The sequence below is a fragment of the Nymphaea colorata genome, chromosome 11 (genome assembly GCF_008831285.2).
Source record: "Nymphaea colorata isolate Beijing-Zhang1983 chromosome 11, ASM883128v2, whole genome shotgun sequence".
Taxonomy (NCBI): domain Eukaryota; kingdom Viridiplantae; phylum Streptophyta; class Magnoliopsida; order Nymphaeales; family Nymphaeaceae; genus Nymphaea; species Nymphaea colorata.
This window is the reverse complement of record NC_045148.1, coordinates 16532303-16560252: the sequence shown is the minus strand read 5'-3', so window position 1 is coordinate 16560252 and position 27950 is coordinate 16532303. Positions and strand designations below refer to the sequence as shown.

General features: G+C 38.5%; 2 protein-coding genes across 9 annotated transcripts; one reads left to right on the top strand and one right to left on the bottom strand.

Moving 5' to 3' along the window:
* Nucleotides 1–7439: 7439 nt before the first annotated feature.
* Nucleotides 7440–10417, top strand: LOC116265008 (WRKY transcription factor 6-like). Its single transcript, XM_031645512.2, has 5 exons — nucleotides 7440–7912; nucleotides 8015–8107; nucleotides 8197–8367; nucleotides 8558–8947; nucleotides 9306–10417. The coding sequence occupies exons 1-5, from the start codon at nucleotides 7646–7648 to the stop codon at nucleotides 10056–10058; spliced, it is 1674 nt and encodes a 557-aa protein (XP_031501372.1). The 5' UTR covers nucleotides 7440–7645; the 3' UTR covers nucleotides 10059–10417.
* Nucleotides 10418–14402: 3985 nt separating this feature from the next.
* LOC116263952 (uncharacterized) lies at nucleotides 14403–20265 on the bottom strand. Of its 8 annotated transcripts, none has more exons than XR_007574604.1 (5): nucleotides 19970–20265; nucleotides 17970–19849; nucleotides 17735–17827; nucleotides 16658–16743; nucleotides 14403–14721 (listed from the first exon to the last, which is right to left on the bottom strand). XR_007574604.1 is itself a non-coding variant. In XM_031643789.2 (4 exons), exons 1-3 carry the CDS (start codon nucleotides 20034–20036, stop codon nucleotides 17741–17743), a joined length of 2034 nt encoding a protein of 677 aa, XP_031499649.1. In that variant the 5' UTR covers nucleotides 20037–20265; the 3' UTR covers nucleotides 16339–16743; nucleotides 17730–17740. The 8 variants fall into 8 exon arrangements, 4 of the variants coding, with proteins under 4 accessions (XP_031499649.1, XP_031499650.1, XP_031499651.1 ...); XR_004174747.2 differs by having other exon boundaries at nucleotides 14404–14721; nucleotides 16620–16743; nucleotides 17730–17827; XR_004174748.2 differs by having other exon boundaries at nucleotides 14404–14721; nucleotides 17730–17827.
* Between the last annotated feature and the right edge of the window lie 7685 nt (nucleotides 20266–27950).

Genomic DNA, 27950 nt, shown 5'->3' with positions numbered 1-27950 from the left:
TTTTCCTTTTCATATAATTAAAATTATGGGCATTCCACACGCACGAGAAAGGTAGCGGAGCCAGCGTGGGTTTGGCGTGAGCGCCTGCCCACGCCAACCCAAGACAGCCCAAGGTACTAACTAGTACATAGTATCCTATAGCCAAAAAATTCTGGCTCCGCTACTGCACAAAAGCTTTCATGAGAGCAAACACAAACAAAAGATAGTTAAGAAATTAAGAATTAAGATGAATTTTTACACCTTAAGGTAGTTTGACACCAAAACTTGGGCTGTTTCGATCCAAATCACCAATCTAGTGAATCAATTGATTCGTAGTACACTGGTGCTAACTCGCTTGAGTCTTGGCTCATGGCTTAGTGAGAGAATGATCCCGAGCCAACTCGGGCATTCCTGTGTCAACTAACTGAGTTTGCCAACAATTGCCCAAATACAATTTAGAGTACCCTATTACATAAGTTGACTCCTAGCTTTTATGCCATATTATAACATACATAAGAATGCAGGTAGTGTTGTATCTATGGTTCTCTTCTAGACGATTGTTAGTATTTATTTTTGGAGTCCAAATCAACAAGGGAACAGCTTTGATGTGTCATTCAAAGCAGGTTTATTTTTACAGCATCATTCAAGCATGAAAAACCACCTTAGCGAAACACTTTTAACAATTAAAATAAAGTCGAAATGCTCATATTATCACTTGGTTGCCTAACTTGGTTGGCATATTACAGAGCTTAAGAATTAATTGAAAGTTACTAATGAAAAATTCTACAAAAAACACATTAACGATTAATAAAATCATGTTGGGTTTTATAATTTATTTTTTTTTAAATCACACTTACGCCTGCTTTGATTATACCCTCTTGCCATACAGAAGTAAAGAGAGGACTTTCTTGAACGGCGAAAAGAGGAAGCCACAACTCATATAAGGAAAAGTGAACGTACAATCGAGCAGACAAGATTGACACATCTAGCAAGCTCGTTAAGTCGGTGATTAAAAAATAAGAATAAAAATTTCTGAAACCTTGGGCTCATTGACATCTCTGGCTGCAACACGCTGTCGGCAACGATCACGATGAGGAGTGTCAAATATTGGATACTTTTGTGGAAAAGTAGGGAAGTCATCCACTCATCCTCTACCGACTCGTTTGTTTTTAGGACGTTGTTCGTTTACTTTGGTTTGTGTATGTGTGTGTGCGTGCGGTTTTAATTTGTGCTCCTGTATCAATTTTTTAGAGCAGATTTTGCTGGTGGTTGAGAAGATGAAAGAATATTGATTGATACAACGATGAAGACGATGATCACTAGTCATTTAACAGATTTTTCGCTAGCATTTTTTTTATGAAAGTATCTTTTTAATTATGACGATGAGCTGTTCTGTTAGGTGTAGTGTAATTAGTCGGTCTTTAGTGTTGTACTAATGAAGTGTCATTTGTTCGATTTTCGTAGGTGTTATTTTTCTGGACTGCAAACAGTGAACCACCCAAATCACGAAGAGAAGCTTGGGGAAGAAGACGGTTTCATGAAACACCAATTATAAGGATGAGCTCTATTACTTTTTTTCTCTTTCACACACACATAGATCAGACCTAGCTTAATGGTGGTACAATGTAATTGTATGTGTAAAGTCTTCTCTCTTGTTCACTAAGAAGGTATCCTCATAATTGCTTTGGCTTCGTAAGAATATAAGTAAATATACAAACGTCCAAGCATTGAACTCTAAACTTCCATAAGTTTTTAAGCCAACCAACCTGATCGCGTATATAGAGCTCCTGATCAAAGCGATATTCTCATCTTTCTCCACCAACTACAGTTTCCTCGGTTAACAATCCAAATGATCGGACTCCTAGATATCAATAAATGAGCCGGCAGGCCTGATGGTGCTGAGAACTTCCGGAAAATTTGCGGCTCCGGCGACTTGATGATAACTTTACGCATAGAGAATTCAACGTCAGAGATGGAGATAAGGGTAGGTGCCATTAATTTGATGCCTGACCATTCAAATCTAGGACCGGACCATAACCAAAAAGAAGTAAGACATTGGAAAAACACGAAGTTGGAATCCGTTGTTTTTGTAAGAGATAGGAACCTTTCACATGTGAACATGTTAGATTAATAGATTCCCGTTCGAGATTCAGAAATATTATCTAAATACACATTTACCTTGATTATATAGTCCAGTTGACCTGATTAATGTATGGTAACTCAACTTAGCAATTCAAATGGATATGAATTGCATTGGTAACTAAGATCGTTAATAACTTAGCAATTCAAATGGATATGAATCTATAACGTGATCATGACATGTTTAACTCATCTCGCCCGATTATAAATCCGAATGCCGGCTTGATTATGCAACCATTAGGTTAACTTTTGCATGCCTTGATCCGATCGACCGGTTTGGTCGAAAATTACCCGATCTAAGTAGACTGCCAAATAACTGAATAGATCAATTAGGTCGGTCCCTACCAAGATCATAATGTATGCAAATATTCTCAAAATTAAACAGCATTCATGATTGGGGCCACTGCTTTGTTGTCTGTATTGATCACTTAGCTGATAGTTAGGGCTAGTCAAAGTGGTCTCTCACTAATTCCATAGATTGAACAATGACCAAGATTGGTTGGAAGTACGCTACCTGCTCAAAGTACCATCACAAGTCTCAATCTGCACGCTACCATCCTTTTCTCTCATTAAAAGTTAAGGTCATTTCTTCCCCGAGTTCATTAAACTAGGTAGATATATGTCATTTTCATGAATATCACTGACATACTGTATTGTTCATGCCGCCCATGTGCCCAAGGCTGAGAATCATATATAAATTGCAATATTCAATCTAACAAGGCAGATGAATCAGAAACAGAGGTAAAAGAAATCATGATTCTGATCATGCTTTCTGGAGATAAAATCATGATTTTTAGACCGTCAAATGTTGATACCTTTGGTTTTAATTTCCTCTTTACATTTCAAAGGATGTGATGCTTTGTTAGGTGAACTTGTCAAAATATTTCTCAAGATCAGTTCTTCGTGCGGATGCATGTATTGAAAAGGCAATTTTGACCAGGTTCTATGATATTCTTTTGGAGAATAAGAGTGGTTCTGAATGTGTTTCATGTGATGAAAGCGCAAGATTGGACTGATATTGATTGAAGGTCGGCGAGGGATGAAGACTTGACACCAAAAACTATTCGAGTTCTTTCTAGGAAGTTACCATCAGCTATAGGCATCCACCAAATATAATGAAGCCAAATTTGGACTAACTGCGCTTGCTTCACGTGAGATGTTCTAAAGATGCAGATAATAGTACTGTTGCAAATTTAAAGTGATGAAACCACCGCTATCTAGCCGCCAAGGATGTGCATTAATATGTGAGGCTGATTCATCCATTTGTCACCATTCCTATCTTCGTGCCCCTCTAGAATGTCCTTATTCAGGGTCAATTGTTCTTGGTTGATATCAACTACTTCGATATGGATGTGATTATTTTGGGGTGAGTGGGAAGTTAATCTCACTGTTAGAGTGAAAGCCGAAGTCTTCCATTTTCTTTTCATTCCTCAAAAATTTAGTGATCCTTTTAGAAATTTTGGGTGGCAACTCTGCTATGCTTCAACTTAGTATCGTTACCTTAATGATAATAAAAACCCTAATGTACATCACCCGATCGTTTGAAACTCATCTCTTGATTTAATTTTCGTTGTGTAAATGCTCAGTCACCCTATGGTTAATTTGCATATGAAAGTATGCAAGAGTAAACTGCTCAAGTTGTCAATATCGAACACACGTCTACATCTTGAACATGGCCGCTTGTTCTTCAAAAAAGCTAAAGGTTAGCACCAACCCAAAAATTTGTGCTCTCTGGGGCCCTTGAACTAAATGCATGGCCATGAAAGTCTTTTCTTAGTGCAAGGACCTAAGCAAAATGGTTCAGTTCCAATAATCTAAGCATACATGGGAGATTGATTTGGTAGAGTTGTAAACCTTGTCATCAGCACTATCTTTGCATCAAAATCGCGCTTTGATATGAAAATATAAGGTTAAGGCCGTCCCAAATCTGTTGACGACGCGGCACTACCAACATAACTGTTGTGAATTTATGATAATATATGAAGCTATATGTATACATCATTTTTCATGCATACATACATATTAAATGGTGACTCTGACTATTCGAAATCACCCATCTTGCTCATATGGGATGTCAAATCCACAATTGATGGTTGAGAGAAAAACAAGAAAAAAAAGAAAGGTATTTTCATCGTTTGGTATTAGTTCACATTTTTTTCTTTTTGTTTTTCTCTCAATCGTCTATCGTAATGGATTGAACGGCTCTCATGATTGAACCAAGTGTCTCTTGTAGCCAGAGTCCCGTATAGATAGACCCGTATAGATAGAGATGTATGTGATCAGGATAGAATAAGCATCTGCACGAATTCCACCTTAATTGGCTTCATTCTGACGGCATCAAATAAAGTCCACAACTCTCTTCCTGATCTTGACTCTTCAACCCTTCACATGCTTTTCCCCGCAGGCCTTTTTGATTCTGCACCTTTCCTAGAGGATGTGGAATACAGCAATTTTTGACTTAATTCTTTATCCTAAGCCAATTAGACAATGACATTTTGTCAATGTATGCAGCTACAGCAAGCCTCGTTTCGATGAAAATTTTGACCCAAATGAGATTTTTCTGTGTCCCATTTCTGGTCTTCTCAAACACTCAAGCTTTTTCCTTCTACATGCTTTAATTTTCAAATTAGAACATAAATTTCAACGCGATTCAGAAAACCCCTGAACATTATGAAGACTCGCCTACTAATTTGACAAAATTTTCTCGTGGGTAGTTAACGTGTTTGGTTTACGGTAAAATTCTGGTCCGTATGGGGTTGAAAGTTCTATTTCTCTACTAAGGTGTACATCTAACTAATGAAGTTTTATACATATCAATATCGTCCTTACATGGCCCAAGGATGAAAAATATTTTAATTGAAATTATTCATTCTTTAGTTTTAGATAATCCCAAAAATCTTAGGCGCCAAATTAAAAACACTAATCATAGCTTCCCGCATTGCGTACCGTCGCTGGTGGAATCCCCTAACACCCAAGTCGCGGTAGCCCTTTAGGTGGGTATTCAGACCATGAAACCATGCTTTTGCACACAATATCAACATGCCACAGACCAATATGACTCTGCTATTGTCAAACTAATAGGTTGGCAGGCAACTTTTCTCCCTCTAGGATCTAGCTGGTCTCAATTGTGGGCATCCTGCTTTTTGTCAACAATTATTTAGATGGCATCAATGTGTTCAACTCAAGGTGACTTCTAGGGCACATGGGTTCTCGCCAATTAATTATCCAATTAAGAAATGAATAATTGATCATAAATCTTACCCTTGTCGAGATAATGTTTCTTAGATGCATGGTCCGCGCCTCCGAACATTGCTTTCATCATCCCGTCGCCGATCCATTTCGCGAAGATCATTATTCAAATCGTTGAATTTTGATTTCTACGAGTGATGTATTTATGCTTTTTTTTTAATTAAAAAAGAACATGACCCAAGATTACTCTACTTATACCTAATCAACCATATTTAATAATAGGGATGCATGATCTTAGCTAGTAGGGGTTCCTTGAGCCTAGACATCTTCTGAATTTTCCTTACCTCATCATATGGTGGGTCAAATACTATACTCCCTGCAAACCCTAGAATTATCAAGTGGGATAAGGAGGCTTTTTCCTGCTTGCTTGGATTGTAGTTGGTGTCCTCTTCTCCCCCAACAACAGAGATTGGTTTCCCAATTTTTTATTTTTTTGATATATTTTAACAGTAATTATTATAAATCCAGACACTTTTGAAATTCTCAGAGTAAATTTTCACCCCCCATATGTAAAGTCAAGCACATTTAAAGATAAACATTAAGCAGACACCTTTGTTGGTATAAAGTCAATGATTAAGTTGGCTTACTAAGTCCAACACTCATCTGCCCACATAAAACCATATATTCACATGTACAAACATAATGCTTTTCTAACATATAAAACATATTTATATGATTAGGACTATAAAAAATGAAGTCAATAATCAATTTGGGCATGTATATTTATAAATATAAGGTTTTGGAACTAGAAAAGATACATTATGTGTTGTTAGAATTATGAAGAAACAGAGGGCAGAGACGATTCGTATGATTTGGGCAGACAGAACGGAAGGATGAGGTTGTTACCGGTCAATGGGCGCAGGCCATCGTATTCGTGTGCAGGGCGTGCACTGGGTTTTTTTGTGGATCTTGGGGATTGACCAAACGGGGCCGGAAAAGTCAAAACGAAATCCGCAAATTTGTTCGGGATCTCGGTCGAGAACTTACTCCCCGCAAGTCCATGGCTTTGACCCGGCATCCCCGTGAACTGCCAAACGGGATCCCCGCTGTCCGCCTCCCCCTTCATCACCGCCGTCCATCTTCGCTGCCGAAGGGAAGAACGGAGCGACGGCGAGATCCGCGTCGGCGATGGCGATCTGCTCGGATGGACGGCGGAGATCCCGGGAGGGTCGTCAAAGTCAGGACCACCCCTTCCGGAAGGGAATATGCCCCCCGTTTGTCCGAGGGCTTTTTCGTCTTTTGGGCCGGTTGGGTTTCGGTTGACCGGGAGACGCCCAGATCCGATCGACCAAGCCTACACGGTTCCTTCGCCGGGCCATCCGGTCAAAGCCCGCCCTTCCATATCTCTCCTCTCCCCGATCCCACCTGCTCGAGCCCATTCAGTCCTTAATTTTCATGAGTCTTGATCGGATAAGTGTTTATGTATTTGGATTTCAATTCAGATTCAATTCAAGTATGAGTAAAGCAACATATCCAAATTAAAATTTGAAAATTATCATTATAATACACAGTTGAACGGCATTATAATTCTTAGCTGAGAACCAATTTCATGATATGTATATGTATTGAATAGAGGATATCTATTTGAACTAAATCTGAATCAAATTTTTTTCTAATATGGGATGTCATTTCTTAGATCTGAATCCAATCTCACTCATTTTCTAATTGTTGTCAAGAAAAACATCTCGAACCAGGCCTAGTGAGAGAAGGGTAGAGAGAGAAAGAGGGGAGAGGTCAAAGGGAGGGGGGGCAGGTTCGAGGAGGCAACGCAACGCAACGCAGAGATTGATGGGACCCAATATTCAAAGCCGTGCCGTCAAGGCTTGTTGACCGTTGATTATCACCACGTGATGGCCGACGGGGGGGGGGGGGCGGCCTGCCCCCCCTTCCCGTTTCTCTCTCTCTGCGATGGAGCGAGTCCAACCGCCTTTTGACTGCGTCGCAGCCTGCTCTCCTGCCGTGTGGCTTCCTCCCTCGCCAGCTGCGCCCCCTTACGCACGTGATGACGCCCATGTCACCACCGTCTTGGGCCCTCTCCTTCTCTCGCTGCCTTTTTATTCTCCCCAACCTTCCTCCATGAAAAGACTTGGATCACACTCCAGACTACCCTCCTCTTCTTCCTCCTCTTCTATGTGGAGAAGAAGATTTTAAGATACACAATTTGCTCGGATTTTTTATTCAGTTGTTGCAGATACGATCGTTTTCTGTTTGAACACGTAAATTCGGAGGTTGGGGAGTGAAGCTTTCCTTTGGAATCACTATTTTTGGAGTTTGTTTGATGGACAAAGGTGGTGGCCTCAGCATCGCTGCGGACTCAGTCGGGTTCTTTCTCACCAAGGCCGGCGTGCTCGACCCCTTCCACAGCGCCAAGAGGAAACGCGAGCCTAGCCCCGTCGCTGCCGCCGCCGGCGACAAGCGCGTCGTCGTCGGTGAGATGGACTTTTTCAAGGAGAAGAGCCGGTCGGGTGCAATTGCCGGCCACGACGACGTGGGCTTCAAGGTCAAGAAGGAGGACGCCGGCGAACCCGCGGACCGTGACGTCAATGTAATTGATCAATATATTTGCTTTCCCGTCTTCTCTTTTATTAGTTTTAAGAATAGAGTTGAAGTCGGTTTCCGTTTCCGTTTCTTTGTTCTCTTCATTCAGACGGGATTAAGGCTTCTTACTGCGAATGCCAGCAGCGATCAGTCCAGTGTCGACGACGGCGCGCCGACGGAAGAGAAGAAGGCCAGGAACGAAGTGAGTGCGACAACTGAAGATTTACGAGCACCTTTTGGATTCAAGTGTACCAACAGATCTGAATGAAGTTTTTGTGATCTTATGTGCAGATATCAGTGCTCAAGGCCGAAGTTGAGCGAGTGAACGAAGAGAATCGACGGCTAAGGAACATGTTTCATCAAGTCAGCAACGACTACAGGAGCCTACAGATTCAGGTTGCTTCGCTCATGCAGCAGCAGCAGCAGCAAAGCCATCTCAGATCCAATCCAACTCAAGATCAGGTAAGATATCATCCGTTTCCTCTCCTTTATCCTATCAAGATCCTCCATGAAATCGAAAACCAACAAAAAATTAATCGAGAAAACGACTTTTTCTCTTGTGGTGGTGGTAATTTTTATGAGTTTTCCATCGTTATAAGGGGAAACCAACTTGTCATGCTGATTGTTGATGTGTTGCTCATTGTGACACCAGAGAGGAGTAGAAGAACATGAAACAGAAGAAGAAGAAGAAGACAAGGTTGGTGATCAGCTGGTTGAATCTGGAGGAAGGAGGATTATGCCTAGGCAATTCATGGATCCTGGCCCGGCCGCCGGTGCAGCCGCAGACACAGAAGAGACGCTGCAATCCTCGTCGGAAGAGCGGTCGATATCGCCAGTCAATACTACGGAGGTGGTGTCCAAGGAGATTGTGTCGGTGCACAGCCCAGATCAGTTGAGGGAGGAAAGCCCGGACAGGGCTTCACAAGGGTGGGTGCACAAGTCCCCCAAGTTGCAGCAGGCTGCCAAAAGCGTGGAGCAAGCGGCAGAGGCTACGATGAGGAAGGCCAGGGTCTCGGTTCGAGCACGATCTGAAGCTCCCATGGTAGAGTTTACTTTTTTTAATGGTAGTTGCAAGGATTCGTCTAGAATACGAGATAAGGCTTCATGGTGAAGCGTGACAAAATGGTATTCTGAAAGTTGCAGATAAAGATAAATTGCAGCTGAAATCATAGTTACATTTTTCTTGAAAGTAAAAGAAAAAGGTTATTTCCATTGGTAGACGGATTCAAGTTCTTATTGGTCTATGAATTCAGATCATCTACGGCAAAATTTTTACGAAAAATTTTCGAATCAATGAATCATGAATTTGATTTCTGCAATTTCAGATGATGCCCATGATGATTTCAAATAATGATTGAATTTGTGATCTCATTCAGTGCGTTTAATTTGTACTGTTACAGATAACGGACGGTTGCCAATGGAGGAAATACGGCCAGAAGATGGCGAAGGGAAATCCATGTCCGCGAGCATATTATCGTTGCACCATGGCCGCCGGCTGCCCGGTGCGGAAGCAAGTACAAAGATGTGCGGAGGACAGAACGATTCTAATAACCACCTACGAAGGAAACCACAACCATCCGCTCCCACCGGCAGCCATGGCCATGGCGTCGACGACGTCGGCCGCCGCCTGCATGCTTCTCTCCGGATCGATGTCGAGCACGGACGGGATGATGAACTCCAGCTTCCTTGCTCGAACCTTGCTGCCGTGCTCGTCGAGCATGGCGACGATCTCGGCCTCCGCTCCATTCCCCACCGTCACCCTTGATCTTACACAGACGCCAACTCCACTAGGCTTCCAGAGGCCGAATGCTTCTGCACCAATCAATCTTCCATTGGGCACTGCTCCTCAGCCATTTGGAGCGGCGCCACCGGCAGCTCAGCTGTTCGGGCAATCAATCCACAACCAATCTAAGTTCTCCGGGCTGCAAATCTCCCACGGCCTCGAAGCCGCGGTTGCGGCACAATTAGGCCAACAGCAGCAGCAGCAATCACCATCACTGGCAGAAACAGTGAGCGCCATAACAGCTGATCCCAACTTCACAGCAGCATTAGCAGCAGCAATCACTTCAATAATTGGGTCCCAACAAAGTACCCACCAAGCCAATCCCACCAACAGCACAAGCAACAGTTCTTTGCAGCAAAATCTTGGGTAGAAGAGACCAAATTGAAGCAAGAACCAAACTGTTAATTATCACTATCAAAATCATTCAGCTTCTTTTCCTTCCCTTTCTACGTTCATTTTCAAGTAGAATAATCCCATTTTTCCATTCTTTCATTTGATGAAACTTACATGGAATAAAGATGTCACTTCTTTATTCTTCTTTTTCTATTCATAGAAAGGGAATGTGTATAGATTGTTACGTGTACCAAACTTTGAGATGGGAGTCATTTTGTTTTTTTCATGTGTATGGTTTTTCCTTTGTAGATGGAGAGAGGAGGAGAGTCGTTTTAAACTTTTCTTCCGCTCCTTCCTCTTGTTGCCATTAATGAACACAAAGTTAGAAAACCTTTACACGGCGACATGGTTTAATTTCCTAGTGCATCGCCTTTCTTTCTTTCTTCTTTCTGATATTTTCCTGAAACTGCACGTTTTGTAACCGCGTGGAAGTCCGGATGTCTAAAAGCCACGCGAACACGAAAGAGGCTGGAAATATCGTCCTCATGCTTTCTTTTTTCTTGTGAGCTAAGGAATGAAGAGAGAGAGAGAGAGAGAGAGCCTTTGAAAAAAGAAAGGAAAATGTTGGGAGGAGGATCAGTCTTGGTTGAATTAAGCTGGAAAAGGGAGAAGATAAGGCTGCGGATTGACCGGAAGGAAGGAATAAGGAAGGTGCAATGGTGATTTTTTATTAAGAAAAAATAATGAGCGCTCAACTTCTGAAGAAGTTATTCGTCAAAGTCTTTGGTCCTGGGATTCGAGGTTCTTCAAACTTCTATGATTGTGGGTAATGTTCCGTTCCCACTGGGGACTATTCGAAGATCAAGGAATGACTTTATTTAACTCCAGGACGGCCTACGTTATATATATATATATATATATATATATATATATATATATATATATATATATATATATATATATATATATATATATATATATATATATATAGTTAGTTAGTTAGTTAGTGATTGTTAAGAACTATACACTAAGGTCATGGATAAAAACCAGGTACATTGATTTTTCAATAAAAAACTATTTTAAATAGAATATAAACATCAAAATATATTTATAAAAACTATTTTGATAAAAAACATGTTTTAATGAAAAATGTTGATTTTTTTGCTATCATGCGAGAGGATCCGCCTTGTTTTATTATAAAAACACTATTAAACTTTAACAAATGATCAACTTAGTATATGTTTTGCATCAATTCATTCTTAAGATCAAATCAATAAGGTTAAATTGCAAAAAAAAAAAAATCATTTTAAAAATCAAAGGGTCTGGTTTTTATCCTAAACAAAATCAAAACATATTTTTAGTTTTCTGCTAAACAATTATTTTAAATAAAATATAAACATCCTAATATATTTCTAAAAACAATTTTGATATAAACCATGTTTTGAATTAAGTTATTTGTATGAAAAATGTTAATTTTTCTATTATGAAAATGAATCTGCTATGAGAGCCAATCATTTTTGTTTATTACAAAAACATTAATAAAACTCAAAAAAAGGATTAACTTAATATGTATTTTGCATCAACTTATCCTTTAGATCATATTGATAAGGTTAGATTTTAAAAAAAAAAAACACTTTAAATAGCATATTTAAAGGTTTTGGTTTTTGTCTTCGACCTGTTGGTCTAGTTTCTATCAATCACTCATACATATATAATGTTGAAATCCTTTAGCTATTTAGAGGTCTGCCGGTACGCCAATGCATTAAAAAAATGAGAGGTTGGAGGATTTCTCCATCTAGACCTGGATGAAAAAAAATCTCAAATCTTATATTTATGAAAGGGTGTATTGGAATGTGAAATTTCATATGTATGACACATTCATTGGGAAAAAAGTTCTGAAAAACTCCTCTTCAAGAGGTCCAACTTATTTTTCTTAATAAGAGCTTTTCCTATGTTCTCAAACAAAAATTTTTCCTATCATTTGGTGGGGAAACTAGACTGCCCTAAATCTATGTTATTCTCTTGCACCAAGATAGCATTAGTATCAAATCTTAATCACTACAAATGGAAACATGACTATGTTGTCTCAAAGTACATGGAAACCCTAAATCTAATTACGGCCATCCTCTTTTAGGTGAGTATGAAATATTTCAACCTACTGCCTAAAAGAGAGTTGAAGCTCTCACCCAACATTTTTGTTTCCTCAATGTATAAGGCCGCTTTGGTGCCTCATGATGTTCTCTGGTGCTCTTCAACTTGCGAGATGGTGGCGTTCCTATTGCAGCATAAAAAAGTTGACATCTTAGAAATTTGAAACAGAGAATGGTCGCCTACCAGCCCCGACCTTGACCGTTACACCAACCCCTCATAAACTTATACATAGGTCATCCTCTTCATAAAAATCAGACAACATATGCAAAACCAAAAATGTTTAGCAGTGGAGCAGTTAAAAGAGCGAGGAAAGTGCTGGGTCAATGCACCGACGAACACCCAACAAATATTTTTTTTTCTTTTATGGTTGTTGCTGTGTATCACCTCCATCATCTTGAAGAAGACGCGGGGAGAAGATATGGGAATGTTATAAACAATGCTTATTCAGTACGTTTAAGAAAGTAGGAAAGTGATCCTTCTCAATACGCTAAGTTCGTTGGCACTTCAACTTAATTGGATTGTTTAAGTGTTTTGGCATTCGAGTCCATGAGCAAATCAAACCGCTATGTTTTAAGACTTCAGATCTGACATTTATATGTAAGCGAGTCGGACTTTTTGTTTTTTTGGATCTCAACTATTAGAAGTCGAACTCAAATTCATTTTTTTTAGTAGATCTAGCTAATGGTTTTTAATTTGAATCAACAATCGGATAGGTCTGATATGTTTAGAAAAAGCCAAACCTTCTCCATGCTTTTTTCATTTGCATTCAAAGTAGCTCGTACTATATTTATCCAATTAACTGCCCACAAGCTAAGCTGTGCAACGTTTTTTTTTTCTTTTTAATATCTAAATTTTTGCATGTGTTTTAAATTTCATGTGCTAGTACGTACTTAAAGTACGGTACATGGGTATATGTATAATACACTTCTTAGTTCTTACGTACCTCATATGACAAATTTAACCATATAAATGAATTTAACATATCCAAAACAACTGGGTAAAATAGGTCATGTATTTTTTATGCATCAATTTGAGTAATAAACTCCACAGTCCTGTTAATTCTTTAACCCTTACAAGTCCAAGTTCTGTATTAAATTAAATAAAATGCAACCTAGGTACTTTACATACGAAACACCTCCATATGGCAATTAGCTTTGTTAAAAAAATGTGCACACAATGGTGGCATGCTCTATATATATATATATATATATATATATATATATATATATATATATATATATATATATATATATATATATATATATATATATATATATATATAAAATTTAAATAGTTACTCTAGCTTTTTAGAGTCACTCAGTCATCTAATCTACACCGTTCAATCCAACATAAAACAGTTAAAGAAAAATGTGATAGACATTTCATATAATATAAGTTTACATCTTTTTCTTTTTCTTCTCTCAACCATCTATTTGCTTTAAATGACTTTAAATAACTGTCATATATATATATAATAAAGAGGTTTGTGGATTTTCCTCTTGAACCACACTGTTCTATGCATTGTATTGGCTGGTGTGTTATGCATTATGTGATTGGAAGGAGCTCAAGAAGACGAATGGATTTCAGCATTGAGGATTTACTCATCCCTAGAGAGAGAAACCAATTTCACTTTCACTTCTAACTGTGAATTTTCTTGTTTATTTTCCTTTTAAGAGCTACCAACTGTATGGTTATGAAAGCAAAATGAAAAAGAAGAAAACGAGGGGGAAAGAAAGGGAGAGGGAAAAAAGAAGTGTTGAAATGACCAGTCTCTCTTCGCGTGTATTTCAATAAATGCCAATTTTGATGGTGCATGTTTTTGTAAGCATAAAGGTCACTTGTTCTTGGGACAAACAGGCCTTTTAAATCAGTGACTTTGTCAAACAAGTTTTCTACAGCGAAAGTGATAACGACTAGAAATATGATTATTCCTGTAACTATATGAAGGGAAAAGGAAAGCTTTCTCTCTGTTCCCAATTTAATAGGAGCTTTGCACTTCCAGAACAAAGTAGAGTTGAAACTTGGAATTGATCAGTGATATTAGACTCCAAAATAGACTAACAGTAGTATTAGGCGATTGATGTATATATTGTGAACCTCAAAGTCTGCAAATCCATTCAAAAAAATGGCCTTAATTAGTCTGTGAGCTACACACACACACACACACATGTATATATATGTGTGTAGTAGGAACTGCAGAGGGTAAATCTACGTAGTGCTTACAGTAGCGTATAAGCAACATTGTATCAGATCTCCTAAAGCAATTCTTGTATCTGATAGTCGGCCTCTAATTACCTCCAGTATAAGTCTATCTGCTGAAGAAGAAGCTTTTGGGGACCAACATTTGAAGTCATTATAATTACAGTATTGGTGAAATCAGCAGTTCTTCCATGTCCATCCATCAATCAGCCAACATCAAGTTCCTGAAGCAAGGTGTCCAAGACAGTAGCAATCTTCACCCACAAATGCTTTGAGACCTAAGGCCATTAACATCTCTTTTCATCTTCACCCAGTCTTGTGACTGGGGTGCCAGTCCGACGGTTCAAGAACTGCATGATCATGGCAGACAAATTACTGTGATTAGATAATGTGCACGTTGAAAAAGCAATCAAAGTTGCTATATTAGAAGATTCAACAGGTGCTTAGAACAATCTTCTCGTTGGCGTCATCTTTAATAGTGCGAGACAACAGTGTTCCTGCCACCTTGTCATAAAAATGAATAGAAAGACCAAGCATTTCCCGTGCTCGCTTGTCTCGAAAAAGTGGTAACATTCTTTTGATGAATCCCTTCTTGAGGAATAACCAGTTCCTTTTCAGTAGACTAGAGAGTAGATACCTCTGCAATTTGTTCTGGACAGAACAGTTCCTTGTTGATAATAGATTCAATTGCTTATGTATATAATCGCACACATTCAAGTATCTTTCCTTCTTCAGTAGATTTGAAGTTAGCCTACAGTTTGGTTGCAAAAAAGGAGTCCACCAATTCTGATTTCACCCTATGATACGGCGGAAGTACTAACACAAAGTAATTTATTTTCTTAATTTCAAAAAAATAGGTCCCCAATTTCTCCCCATTTTAAGAAATTTAACGGTCTAATCAGAAAATAGAATGTATGATAAGCATTAACATTAATTAAACATATATACCACATATACACACATTTACATATGTAAAAGTTGCCACAAGGAATGCAAAAAGATCACGGCAATTTTGGGGACAGACCAAAATTTCTTAACAGGTTCAATAAAATCTGTTCTTATTTTTGCCTTTTTCCATATAATGATTATATGTTACAAAGCTCTTACTCTACATTTTCATTTAAGAAGTGGGTACGACGATATTATGATGTTATGTGTACTTGACATGCCGATTCGTGTACTTTCTTCTTTTTGGGAAATTTAGATTATTTTACTGAAGATCATTGAAAATTGCAATAAGTTTTTTATATCCATTTGAAAAATAAAGAAAATTCATACTCGTTCCAATCTTCCAAAGAATTTGAATTTATAAGCTGAAGCAACATTACAAGTTGTTCTATTCACGTATGTTCACCTAAGTGATCAGATCCAAGCACATCTGATTAGAATTGATATACAGAAGCACTAATTATCTTTACTCAACCGATCGATTGGTATCAGCGGCAGTAGCTCTAGATCAAGATCTGAACCAGGCTTCAGACACAAGGTCCAGATCTAAAAATTACAAGCCCAGCGCATGTACAAGTATACCAATAAGATCCAGATTCGGTATAAGCAACCAAGCATGATTTCTACCACGACAGTGAGCCGGCTCTAGTAATTCTGCTGTTTACAAGCTCAATCACAGGAAAAATAGAAATAAATATAATGGAAGTATGTATTCCTCAATCATCCTGATGCTAAGCCGAACAGGTTGATGGTCGTTATGAAATTGACAGTATTCTTCCTTTCCTCAATGGTGGGAGGGGGAAACTCAGTGCAGCTCTATTGGTGGTGTAGCACTAAAACACTAGAGGTCATCTGGATTACAGAAAAAGTGATACCCATGAGAATTTGAATCATGGCTGCCCGTCTCATAGCCACAAAGGTCCAACCTTGATGGGTTTTCCATCTTCAAATTACTAGGGGCAGTCAAAAGTCTAAACTGAAGAAGGTTCCTGGCCTTTAACTCATAATAGAAGAACAGATGAAAACAGGAAAACTTTTTTATGTAGCAGAGTAGAAGCATACAGAAGATAGAGGAAATGACTTGTGGCTAGATGCGGTAGACCTAAACTATCCATGCCGAGGGAAAAGAAAAGAAAAGATCACTGCAGACCAGTTCATGTCAATGGCTACAACAAAACCAAACCTGCAAATTCTACAGTTTGCATATATGGTAACCACAAGTGCAGCGTGAACCATTGACAGAAAAGGAAACAACCCGACCAACCAATCTCTTGAATCGGATCGAACTCAGGTTTCATACGTGCAAAAAAGCCATGAACTGCCTCTCCTGGGAAATACCAGTCAGTCTGCAAGAGAAGTTGATGAATATAACATGTCAGTTGAGTATGTCTTGGGATGACATTGCTTCGGAATCCTGAATCCACCTGAATTATTGCAGACATAGAAACATTTAATCATGACCACTAAATTTTAAGAAAAGTATGAACATAAAAGGTTAATGGAAGGATGGTTCAACATATTTTTGCTGTCAATCTAGGAACTAAATGAATCATTCACACATTTTAGAGGACTTGTCCTTTCTCCTTTTTCAAAATCTGTGTTATGGAAGAGGCAAAAAGCACTCTATTGTGCATCTCAATAAGCAAATGATTTACAAATAATTCCATATAAACAGTAATCATATTTATGTAAAATTCATTACAGCAAAAAGGATAGCAGGCGACAGCAAACTACTAAAAGATCAGATCATGATAGCACATGGTCCGTGAATAGATAACATGCCAAAACAGGAAGAACGGAACTAGTCAACCACCATGTTGATGTACCTTTTAAGGGAATCCATAATATACTAAATGTAACGACATAAATGTGGCCACTAGAAATGAGTGTCCAGTTATGTGCGGATATTATGAAAAATCGTGAAAATGCTCACTTGCCAACTTAGAAGAGCTTCTATTCCACATAAAATCCTATTTATTTTAAGAAAATTGTACTAATCATCTCATAATTCTATGAAATTGAATTTCTGTGCTCCTTGAGAGCAGATGAGAACAGGAACATCTCGCTGAACTTAGCAGCTCGAATATGACCAGCAACAGGGACTGCAGACACCTAGGTTCCTCCAAGCATCCACTTCCTGAACATGTGTCTACCAAGCCCACAAGACAAGGCCTAAAGGTTATATATTACGAAACTTATAGGGCTATAGAAAGGAGTAATCAGGAAATTAGTTTTATCTCCAATCTAAAGGTTTATCAGTTAGTTATGCTTTCTGAAATCCTCACATAACATAGCTCGGAGAAACAAAGATGAAGACAATAACTATCGATGACCAACTAAAGTTCAGAAGAACACATGCATTCCACAGAAACTGCAGTATTCAATGTCATAAGAACATTTGATAACTTACTTCACCTTGCTTCATCTGTTTGAGCCCATAAACACATCCAACAATCCACAGCAACACTTCCAAGAAGTTGGTCGCTCGATCAATGGTGGTAAAGTTCTCTGCAAGCATCAATTTATCCATAGAAATGATTGAATCAAAAACCATGCCAGCTTCTCGTATTTTAAAGTGAAGCAACCAAATAATCTGTCAAAATCTATTAACAGAAGGGGAAATAATTCATAGATTTGGTTGAAGGCAAACCTCTGTTTCTGCCGTTTTCAGTTCGTCGCTATCTTTGGAGGACAGAGAAACAGGTTTATCTGCAGCACGAACAGTGATCGCCGGTTTGTTTGCCTGCTGATCAACCTCCACAGACGAATAAAATGGCACAATCTCTGGGATTTCTTCCCTTGGTATTTCAACCGAGTTTACACGAGCATGGTCATCCATATTCTCTGTGACTTCAAGAGGTCTGTGCGCTGTATCAATCACCACCTGTTGCTTGTTTTCGTGATGAACTTCCACAGAAGAAGGAAGTGGCACAATCTCCATATGTTCCTCCTTGGTTGGTTCAACCAAGCCTACAACGCAATAGTTATCAACATCCTGTCTTGATTCTTCTTTTTCTGGTTCAGGCAATCCCGTATCATCTGCTGTGCTTTCTCCCTTTCCGGTTTCAATAATGGCTTCAGGATTCTTGATTGGAAGTTCATTTTTAAGAACTGCCGAACTTACTGCATTCTTATCAACATTCTCTCTTGATTCTTCTTTTTCTGATTCAGCCAATCCTGTATCAACTGATGTGCTTTCTTCCTTTCCGGTTTCAATAATGGCTTCAGGACTCTTGATTGGAAGTTCATTTTGAAGAAATTCCGAACTTACTGCATTCCTCTCAACTTTCTCTCTTGATTCTTCTTTTCCTGATTCAGGCAATCCTGTATCATCTGCTGTGCTTTCTCCTTTTCCGGTTTCAATAATGGCTTCAGGATTCTTGATTGGAAGTTCATTTTTAAGAACTGCCGAACTTACTGCATTCTTGTCAACATTCTCTCTTGATTCTTCTTTTTCTGATTCAGCCAACCCTGTATCATCTGATGTGTTTTCTTCCTTTCCGGTTTCAATAATGGCTTCAGGACTCTCGATTGGAAGTTCATTTTGAAGAACTTCCGAACTTACTGCATTCCTATCAACATTCTCACTTGATTCTTCTTTTCCTGATTCAGGTAATCCTGTATCATCTGCTGTGATTTCTCCCTTTCCGGTTTCAATGATGGCTTCAGGACTCTTGATTGGAAGTTCATTTTTAAGAACTTCAGAACTTACTGCATTCTCTCGGTCAGTGACACCCGAAACAGTCAAGGTAGTTCCTTGCTCCTTGGTTTGCTTTCCAGAATCACTAACTGCGGTACCATCATCGCTGGGGCTACCATTAGACGCTCTCTGCTGGTTGTCCTTCAATGGCTCCACAATTTTGCTTTTCTCCTCCAGTTCACCTTCATTTTTTCCATCCACAACACCGACAATGGCATCCCCTTTTAACCATCCATCTTCGTCGTCATTTTTCTGCACCTCCAAATCTTTGGCGGTTTGCCCGCCGTTGTCGTTAGAATCGTGGGAAGGAAGATGTGAGTTCTCCATTTTCGGGTTTGAGCTGTTCTCCATCCTCGCATTCGAGCCCTTCTCCATCTTTCGACTTGAGCTATTCTCCATTTTGGGATCCGAGTTATCAGCATTTGTTTGCTTTGACTCAGATGACTTTGGAGAGGCAGCGACAGCTTTATGTCCACCATCACCATGATCATGGAATGCAGCACCATTTACCACAGCATTTGTCCGCTTTGACTCAGATGACTTTGGAGAGGCAACAACAGCTTTATGTCCACCATCACCATGATCATGGAATGCAGCACCATTTACCACAGCATTTGTCCGCTTTGACTCAGATGACTTTGGAGAGGCAACAACAGCTTTATGTCCACCATCACCATGATCATGGAATGCAACACCATTTACCACAGGATTTGTCCGCTTTGACTCAGATGACTTTGAAGAGGCAACAACAGCTTTATGTCCACCATCACCATGATCATGGAATGCAGCACCATTTCCCTTTTCCCCTTTTATCTCACTGCCACCACCATCTACCAGACCAACAAAACGAAAATGGTAAAGCAGATCATAAACGAAAGGGAGAGAGGATCAAACAGTAGTTGTGGGAACAGGCCCAGTCATAACAAGTAAATGGGTGAGGATGGTAGTACCTGGAACGTTAGTTGGCGAATCAGGCTTCTTCTTCTTCTCACTTTTCTTCCTTCTCCAGCGAGGCATCGTTGGCCGTCACCGTCTCTGCGCGCGCGCTCGAGAAAGAGCGAGAGAGAGATTCTGCCTTTTTCTTTTCTCAATTTTCTGTCTTGTCTCTTGTAACAGACAGAATTGAACGAAGGAGAAGCAACAGAGAAGTGAAGAAAGACCGATGGATGGAATGGCGGATGGGCATTTGAAGTTGAATCCGGAAACAGAGGGAGAAAGAGAGAAACAGCATTTGGGGCTGCGTGTGGTGGGGACTCATTTGGGTCGTTGCTGACGTTTGGACGGGCCCTTTCTTTAACGAGAAAACCGTTGGGGTACCGCATATTCCTTGTTTGGATACGAAAACATTTTCTTAGGAAAAAAAGACTCGAAAGCATGAAGCTGTTTCTCACATGAAAACTATTGCAGACAAGCTTTATGTCCCGTTTGAATGACACGAAAAATTCAAGATGCAAAGCCAAAAAAAAAGAAAAGAAAAAAACTAACTTGCTTTCCTATGGATAAGTTTACACATTATGTTTTTTATGAATATTACATTAATTTAATAAAAATTTTACATTTTTTATGTTCATCTGGTCTTATTATGCCTCTATGTATATAATTTACGGGGTTTCAATTTATAAAAATAGCTCGAGAAACTAACATTTGTTTGGCATTAGTGTTTGTCTTTATGATGACACTTCTTCACTCAAAAGTTTTTCCTTCATTTATGGCTGTGCCTGGTTAGGTACATTTAAGAGACTTGATGTTTGATGTTTGAGTCGTATTTGGAGAAAAAAAAAAACTTAACTCTGGGAAAACTCTTCCTAAGAAAAACTTCATTGTTCAGGACTTTCCACAGCTGTGGAAAACATTTTCTCAACTGGTCATGCTCACCTTCGTTTCTACATGTTCATGATGAAGCAAAATGCTGCCAAAAACCATAGGCATCTCGTGAGCTCTACGTATTTGCATGAAAAGCAGTGCTTTCGTACGAAAATTCTTTCCTACGCCTCCTCTTTGAAAAGCATTTTCATGCATGAATAACAGTTGTTTCTTGAACGCCGTGCATTTTTCTCAGGGAAAAGAAGAAGAAAAAGAAACAAAAGCTTGACGTATTGGACCCACTGTAAGAAATGCTGATGACTATGAACATGTTTCCATCAATGTGAAGAACCCAATGCAAAGTCTGTTTCTTAATCGACTTTATTTTCAAAAAGATTCAGGCCGACTTGAGTATGATGTTGAGCTATGTCACCGGGTACGGCATATTGACCCGCTTACCGGTACTGGTACACCGGTACGGTAGAACCAGTTTACCCGAAAGCCAAACTCTTCTCACCCGTTGAGGTCTCCCACCACCAACTTACAGACATTGTGAGCGAAAATATTCTTATATGTTAGTTTCTTATTCCAGATTTTTTCAATACAGGACTAAAGAAGCTTTTTTATTCTTCACACGTTATAAAGAAGCTTCTTTAGTCCTGTCTGAAACAGGAAACTAATATATAACAATGTTTCCACTTTTCATGTATTGTAAGTCATTGTGAAGGTTCGTTTTTATGATATGGTGTTTTTTCTCTTTAAAATTTATAATTTTTTTAATTAAAAAATTAACTTTATTGCATAAAATTTACACCGTACCCGTACCATAAATTTCAAAAACGCTATACCAGTACCTGTTTTCTCGTACCCGTACCAGCACCCATACTCGTACCCCGGTGACATAGATGTTGAGGTCGTGTTATGATGTTGAGGTCGTGTTTGAATTGCACTACATTTTTTTACCACGTGGCAAACACTAAGGAGTGAAGTTGCCACTTAAGTGGCCGGGCTCTTTTATTTTATTGCCGCACCCAAGTCACATCGAGTCGGGTGTATACATGCAGCTCCGACACACACCTGAGCCTAGTTAAAATGTCATATTACTAAATTACTTATGTAATATATGTTGTTTTGATATTTTCTTATGTAATAAATTAGTTAAGTATCTTATATATATTAATAACTAAATTGTAATAATAATATATACATCTTTATTCTTTTATATATATAATAAATTAATAATAACAATAATAATAAAATACCTTAACCGCAGCACCACACCTAAAAATTTTGGAATGTGACGTTCCAGCACATGCACCCACACCAACACCGGCACTCGCACCACTGCACTTAAATTTTTTGAGATGTGAAGTTTTGACACCCGCACTCACACAGACACCGGCACCCGCACCCCGCACTCTGGTAACATAGGTTGGGACAGATAAAACTTATATTGGATCCATTGTTATTAGAGGCGCACGTCAAGCCCTTCACTCAGCAAAACGCTTCAAAGCGTTTGAGTGAAGCGGCGCTGTTCTTTCTCTCTCTTTCTCTAAATAGTTAGTTTTTATTGGTATTTTTGCTTTTGACATAGCTAACTTTCTCTCTTGTTTTGACATTCTAATTTCATCACAATGTGCCATTGTGTCTCCAAGTAGCCCGCTATAAGAAAAGTTGTAATTCTTTTAGTTTTCTTTTCTTATTTAATTTTTTATTGTTTATATGTTCTCCTGATTGAATCCATGTGATTTTTTATTATATAATGTGATAGGCAATAGTTTGCTAACTGTTTATAAGCTATGAACAATGATCAACAGGAGTTAAATATGCTTCTTTATATTGTAGATGCATGTTAGTTGTTGTTTTTTCTTTTAATATTATTTTATAAATATTATTATAATTTTTTCTTTTACTTTTCTTGAACCAATTGTGTGAAATCCAAGTTTGGTGTTGCAAAGAGTCCCTTTCAACACAACGGATGTGACATTTCATCTATTGTGCACGTTAAATGAAACAAAAGCCCAAGCAATTCTAGGGCACTTTCCTTGACATCAAAGAGATGGAACTGAGTGCAGCCACGTTGCATGAAAAAAATTGCGAAAGCGGCCCACAGCGATCGCACACGTGTCCAATTTTTATTTTTTTGGTAGGTGATATTGGGCCAATAAATAATTAATTTGTTCTTGAGGTTCACAAGTCCTTGTCATCTCTAAAGATCTACACGTTGCGGTTATTTTGTATGATTGCGATGCACAGAATGCAGGCACGTGTCATCGTATCTTTGGTCCAGCCATTCAATTTTCATACGTGGGTACCTCCTATGCGGGGCGGAGGGAGGGGGGCCCGCCTAGGCCATGGCCTCGTCCTGACCAATGAAAAAAAAAATTATATTGAAAAAAATAAAATTTTTTAATTGCATCATGTATTTTTTGGATTTGAATCCAGTTGGCCCTACCCGGATTCAGAAGTAGACTGTCGGCCCGCTCCTAAAGAAAATCCTTGCTCCGCCTCTACTCGTATGGAACTCCGGCCTACTCAAGTCTTATATGGATATGCAGGAAAGGGTGCGTGTATGTAAAGGGTGTGTTTGTTTGCGAGAATGGATTCCTTGTCAAGTCTATTTGAGTGGGTGTAAACACACATGCACGAATTTGGGTGATGGCTTCAAGGGAGAAAGAGAAATAACGGCAACAATCCTTTCTAGTTGAAGAAAAATTCTAAGGGAACTCCTTTTCGCTCCTACAAAGACGAAAAAACTCTGTAAGCCAGCTCTTTCTTCATTGGTTGTCCGCCCCCCATGTCCCCCCCCCCTCAAGAGTAAGTCCAATTTGCAAAATGGCAAAGAAAATGAGGAAGTTCTCAGTGGAGGTATTTTATGATGGATATAATGACTTGACTCACTTCCGCATTGAAAATGAGCCAATAGTATGATTGTTCCCAATCTGCTCCCTAGCAATTTCGGTTTTAACCATGATTCCAACAAGCTATGAACCAGAAAAACCAACCACTTAACAACCTCCCTTATAAATCTTCTAAAATTTCTTAGAATATCAGATATAAGACTAAACTTTTGAGGTCTCATAGTGAAATTCATAACTTATTCTTAATAACTTATCTTGCATTTGTTGATTTCCCCTAATAGATGTTGGATTGCATGCAATGTTTAGAAACTTGCGCAGTCAAATTGATTACTCCGCTTGACTCGGCTCCAACTGAGTCCACTTAGTAAAGGGACTCGGTTCTGACCGAGTCCACTTAGTGAAGGGACTCGGTGTTATTGGAAAGTCAAAAAAATTCACACAAAACATGCTTGGCGAGTTACTTATAACTCTTTTCGCTCGCCCAAAATTTGTTGTAGGTGCTATCTTGGCTTCACTACCAGTTTTTTGTTGGGTGCTTGTTTGAAAGTCATTGATATATTGGTATTTGATGTTCAATTATGTTGAACTCTGCAGTCAGGAGGGAGGGAGTGGGCCACCTAGGCCATAGATCCACCCCAACTATTTGAAAAAACAAAAAATAAAATACATTAAAAAAATTTAGTTGTGCAATGTATTTTTTATATTCGGGTTTAGTTTGGTCCTACTCGGATCCGAGGTTGAACTGTTTGGCTCGCCCCTGAAGAAAATCCTAGCTCTACCCTTGTCTGCAGCCACAAAGTGACATTCTTGTCTTGTTTGAAAACAATAGTTAATCAAATGTAGGCGATATCTCACACAAAACAATATTAAATGACAACTTATATATTAGTTTTATTTGAAAACAATAGTTAATCAAATGAAGCTCGCATCACCAAGCAGAGATAGAGCGAGAAATTTTTTCTCATGGGGCACTAAATATATAGTTAATAAATTTTCAGTTGGCCTTAATACAGTGACCATAATCTTTTAAGCTGCCCTATATAACTTGACCCAAGTCGACCAAAGTAAAACATGTAAATTCAAAGTTTCAGATTTGGTATGCCACACGGAGACCTCATCTATCTCCGCCCCTATAACCGGCTGAGTTATAATAGACTATTTAAGTCTAGAGTCACTTATTTTGGAAAACTTGGTAAATGTGAGCTATCTTTAACATGAAAACCTTTAGTGGTCGAATAAGTACATGATTTTTATTAGAAGGTAGGATTAAGATTCACCTTTCTTGTGGCCAAATTGGATATTTGTAGCTTCAATATAGAGATGAATTGAGATATAAAAGTTTTTCTTTTATCAAGATTTTACCCCATTTACTTGTTGATTCGTGAGACCTACTGTTTAAACAAACAATCGATTCCCTAATTGTAATTTTCGTATCCACTTTACATGTTAAAAACTTCATATAAGAGAAAGATCCTTCATTATCTCAAATCTGAGGTAAACAAATATATCCTGATTATCAACATCGTTTTGTTTATGGAAAAAAAAAATGAGCCTTCTAGTTTAAGGGAAAAAGAAAAAAAGAAAAAGCAATCGGAACAGGTAAGGTTATATCTTAACCTTAAGGGCCCGTTTGATTGCACGGGTAAAACGAAAGAAGCAGTTGAAATATGTACGGGCGGGTGAAATTTCACCTGTTTTACATTAAAGCGAGCGGGTGAAATTTCACCTGCTCAAAAGTCCGAGCTCGCAGGTCGGACTTTCGAGCAGGTGAAATTTCACCCGCTCGACCTTTTCTTTTCAAAGCCCATCTTCTCTTCATTTTACCCCTCTCCTCCTCCCTCGCATTCGAGAATAGCTGCCTTCTCACCGTCGCCGCTCCGCTCCTCCGCCGGTTCGCTTTCTCCCTTTCTCTCTTGCCCTAACTTGTTCTTCTCTAGCTTTGCTATCTGAGCTCCATGTTCGCATTCTCTTTTTGTTTCTCTAAGCTGCTTCGGATTCCATGGACGAGCTCCTCAGAATTGGGCTTCGGTTCATGTGATTTCGTTCGTATAGGCATCTTCCCAATAGTTTACACTAACTAGTTTGTATGTCTACAAAATGTATATGTGAAGTTATCTTGGGTTGGGTTTCAAGGATGCTGAGAACTTGCATTGCTTTGAAGTGACCACCTTGTACTTTTCTAATGTCTTGCCTTTATATTTGTTTCTATTGATTGTTAGCAAAGTTTCTTTTCCTGCTCATGCTTTTTATTGTTAAACATGATCCATGTTTGTCAAGTTGGTGCAACGTTCGAGGTGAAAGTTGGTAGGCGGTCAGTTTCCGCTTCAAATTCCTGAGATATCAATTTTTTTTTTTTGTATTTAAAAAGGGGCGCTACGTCAGTAGGGTGGCATCTCGAAGCATTAAAAAAAGCCCTATACCCGAAGCAAACAGGGGGTGCATGAGAATTTCGGCTCTCTTTCAGGTAGTAAAATGAAATACTCATTTTCGTTACCTAAGAATGCAATCAACATATGGAAGTTGACATTAAAAATTATGTGTAAACTTTCTATCATTTCGTTATCTCATGTCAACAAAGATAACGTTTATGTTGAGTGATATTGTGACACCAAATGTAGTAGAACGCATGTTTGTTTGTCTTTACTCTATGCACATGTAAAATATTATCACTTCTACAAGAAGGAAGGCATTTTTTATTGATTTTCTTCAAATGTTGTTAAAATAAATGTCAATTGTCATTGCTCTTCACTGAGTTGAGCCACAGCCCCTATTAAAATAAAAGTATATTTTTAATATAATCTAATCAACAAATATAACTAATTATTAAAAAATATACAATTATATATATATTTGACTGAACCCTTCTGAGAAAATTGGATATATAAATTTAATATTTGATTAAAAAATCCGATTTGATTTGGATTTAAGAAATGACATTCAACAGGATTCAGATTTGGATACACATTTGTTCAGATCCGAAATGGGTTTCATTTTGAATAAATATTCTATTCCAACACCCTAACATTCTGAAATTCAGCTGGATTTGGTTTAAAATGTGCATTCAGATTTAGATATGAATTCAAATATCATATTCAGATCAGGTTGAGAAATCGGATTCTTTATTCGGATTTGGATATTACTTTCTTCATTTGCATTCAAATCCAAAATCGAATCAAATATGTAACCATCTAAAAAAAAAATATTGATATGGTTAAAAGTAGGTTCAATTTGAATCGGATCCACTATAATTCCTACTGGTAAGTATGTAGGGATGTTAATGAGTGCTTCTGACATATTAAACTAACATAGAATCTTAACTTTGTTATGTAATAGAGTTGGATCCTTATTGAATCTCAAGTTCTGACATATTAAACTAACGTAGAGTCTTAACTTTGTTATGTAATCCAGTTGGATCCGTATCGAATCTCAAGCAGTTATTAGACTCGGATTCAGATTAGTTACCAAACTGTCTATTAGTAACCCGATCCAGATTTCTTTACCAAATCCGGCTGAACCTTTTTGAAAGCAAAGTCAGTCATCAGTTATATTTCATTCATCATGTGCCTTTTATTTCTTGTATATAAAAGCCCCCATGCTTTCTGCTCAGTTATTTTTAAACAAAGTGACTTGATGAGGTAGTGCTTTCGGCTTTCTTGTTAGGCTGTAAGATGAAATATTCCTTTTTGTATGAACTTAAATGGTTAGGATCCAAATAGTTTGGATAAATCATGTACCAGATCTGACATAATCCAATCTCCCATAAGACTCGAACTTTTAAAACAAAAATCAGATTGGACAACCATAGTCATAAGATTTCACAGTTGCATGTAACTGGGTTGATTCTCGAGTTGAGACTCTCATTGGTATTTGGATCCTGTTCTTTTTACCAGATCTAATTAAATGGATCGGATCTGGAGTTGGTTATTAGATGTTCACCAACACATTGAAAGTGAGTAGAGGTGAACATGAGTCGAGTCAAGCCTGAGTTCAGTCAATTAGAGCTTGGCTCGACTAATGAAACCTCGAGCTTGAGAATAGCTCGACAATTGCGTGTTGAGCTCGAACTGAACTCGAATAAGACTCCACAAACTCGTTTGAATAGAATGGATACTCTCATCGTTACATGTTGAGCTCGAACTCGATTAAGGCTCGACAAACTCATTTGAATAGAATCGATACTCTCATCGTTACATGTTGAGCTCTTGAGCTCGAACTCGATTAAAGCTCGACAAACTCGTTTGAATAGAATTAATACTCTCATCGTTAG

Excerpts from the sequence above, each read along its gene's own strand:
- LOC116265008 (XM_031645512.2), top strand. The coding sequence starts at position 7,646 with ATGGACAAAGGTGGTGGCCTCAGCATCGCTGCGGACTCAGTCGGGTTC. Across the intron at positions 8,108-8,196 it reads AGAAGAAGGCCAGGAACGAA|ATATCAGTGCTCAAGGCCGA; the intron begins GTGAGTGCGACA and ends TCTTATGTGCAG. Across the intron at positions 8,368-8,557 it reads CCAATCCAACTCAAGATCAG|AGAGGAGTAGAAGAACATGA; the intron begins GTAAGATATCAT and ends TTGTGACACCAG.
- LOC116263952 (XM_031643789.2), bottom strand. The coding sequence starts at position 20,036 with ATGCCTCGCTGGAGAAGGAAGAAAAGTGAGAAGAAGAAGAAGCCTGAT. Across the intron at positions 19,850-19,969 it reads TTCGCCAACTAACGTTCCAG|ATGGTGGTGGCAGTGAGATA; the intron begins GTACTACCATCC and ends TTGGTCTGGTAG. Across the intron at positions 17,828-17,969 it reads TGAAAACGGCAGAAACAGAG|AGAACTTTACCACCATTGAT; the intron begins GTTTGCCTTCAA and ends TGATGCTTGCAG.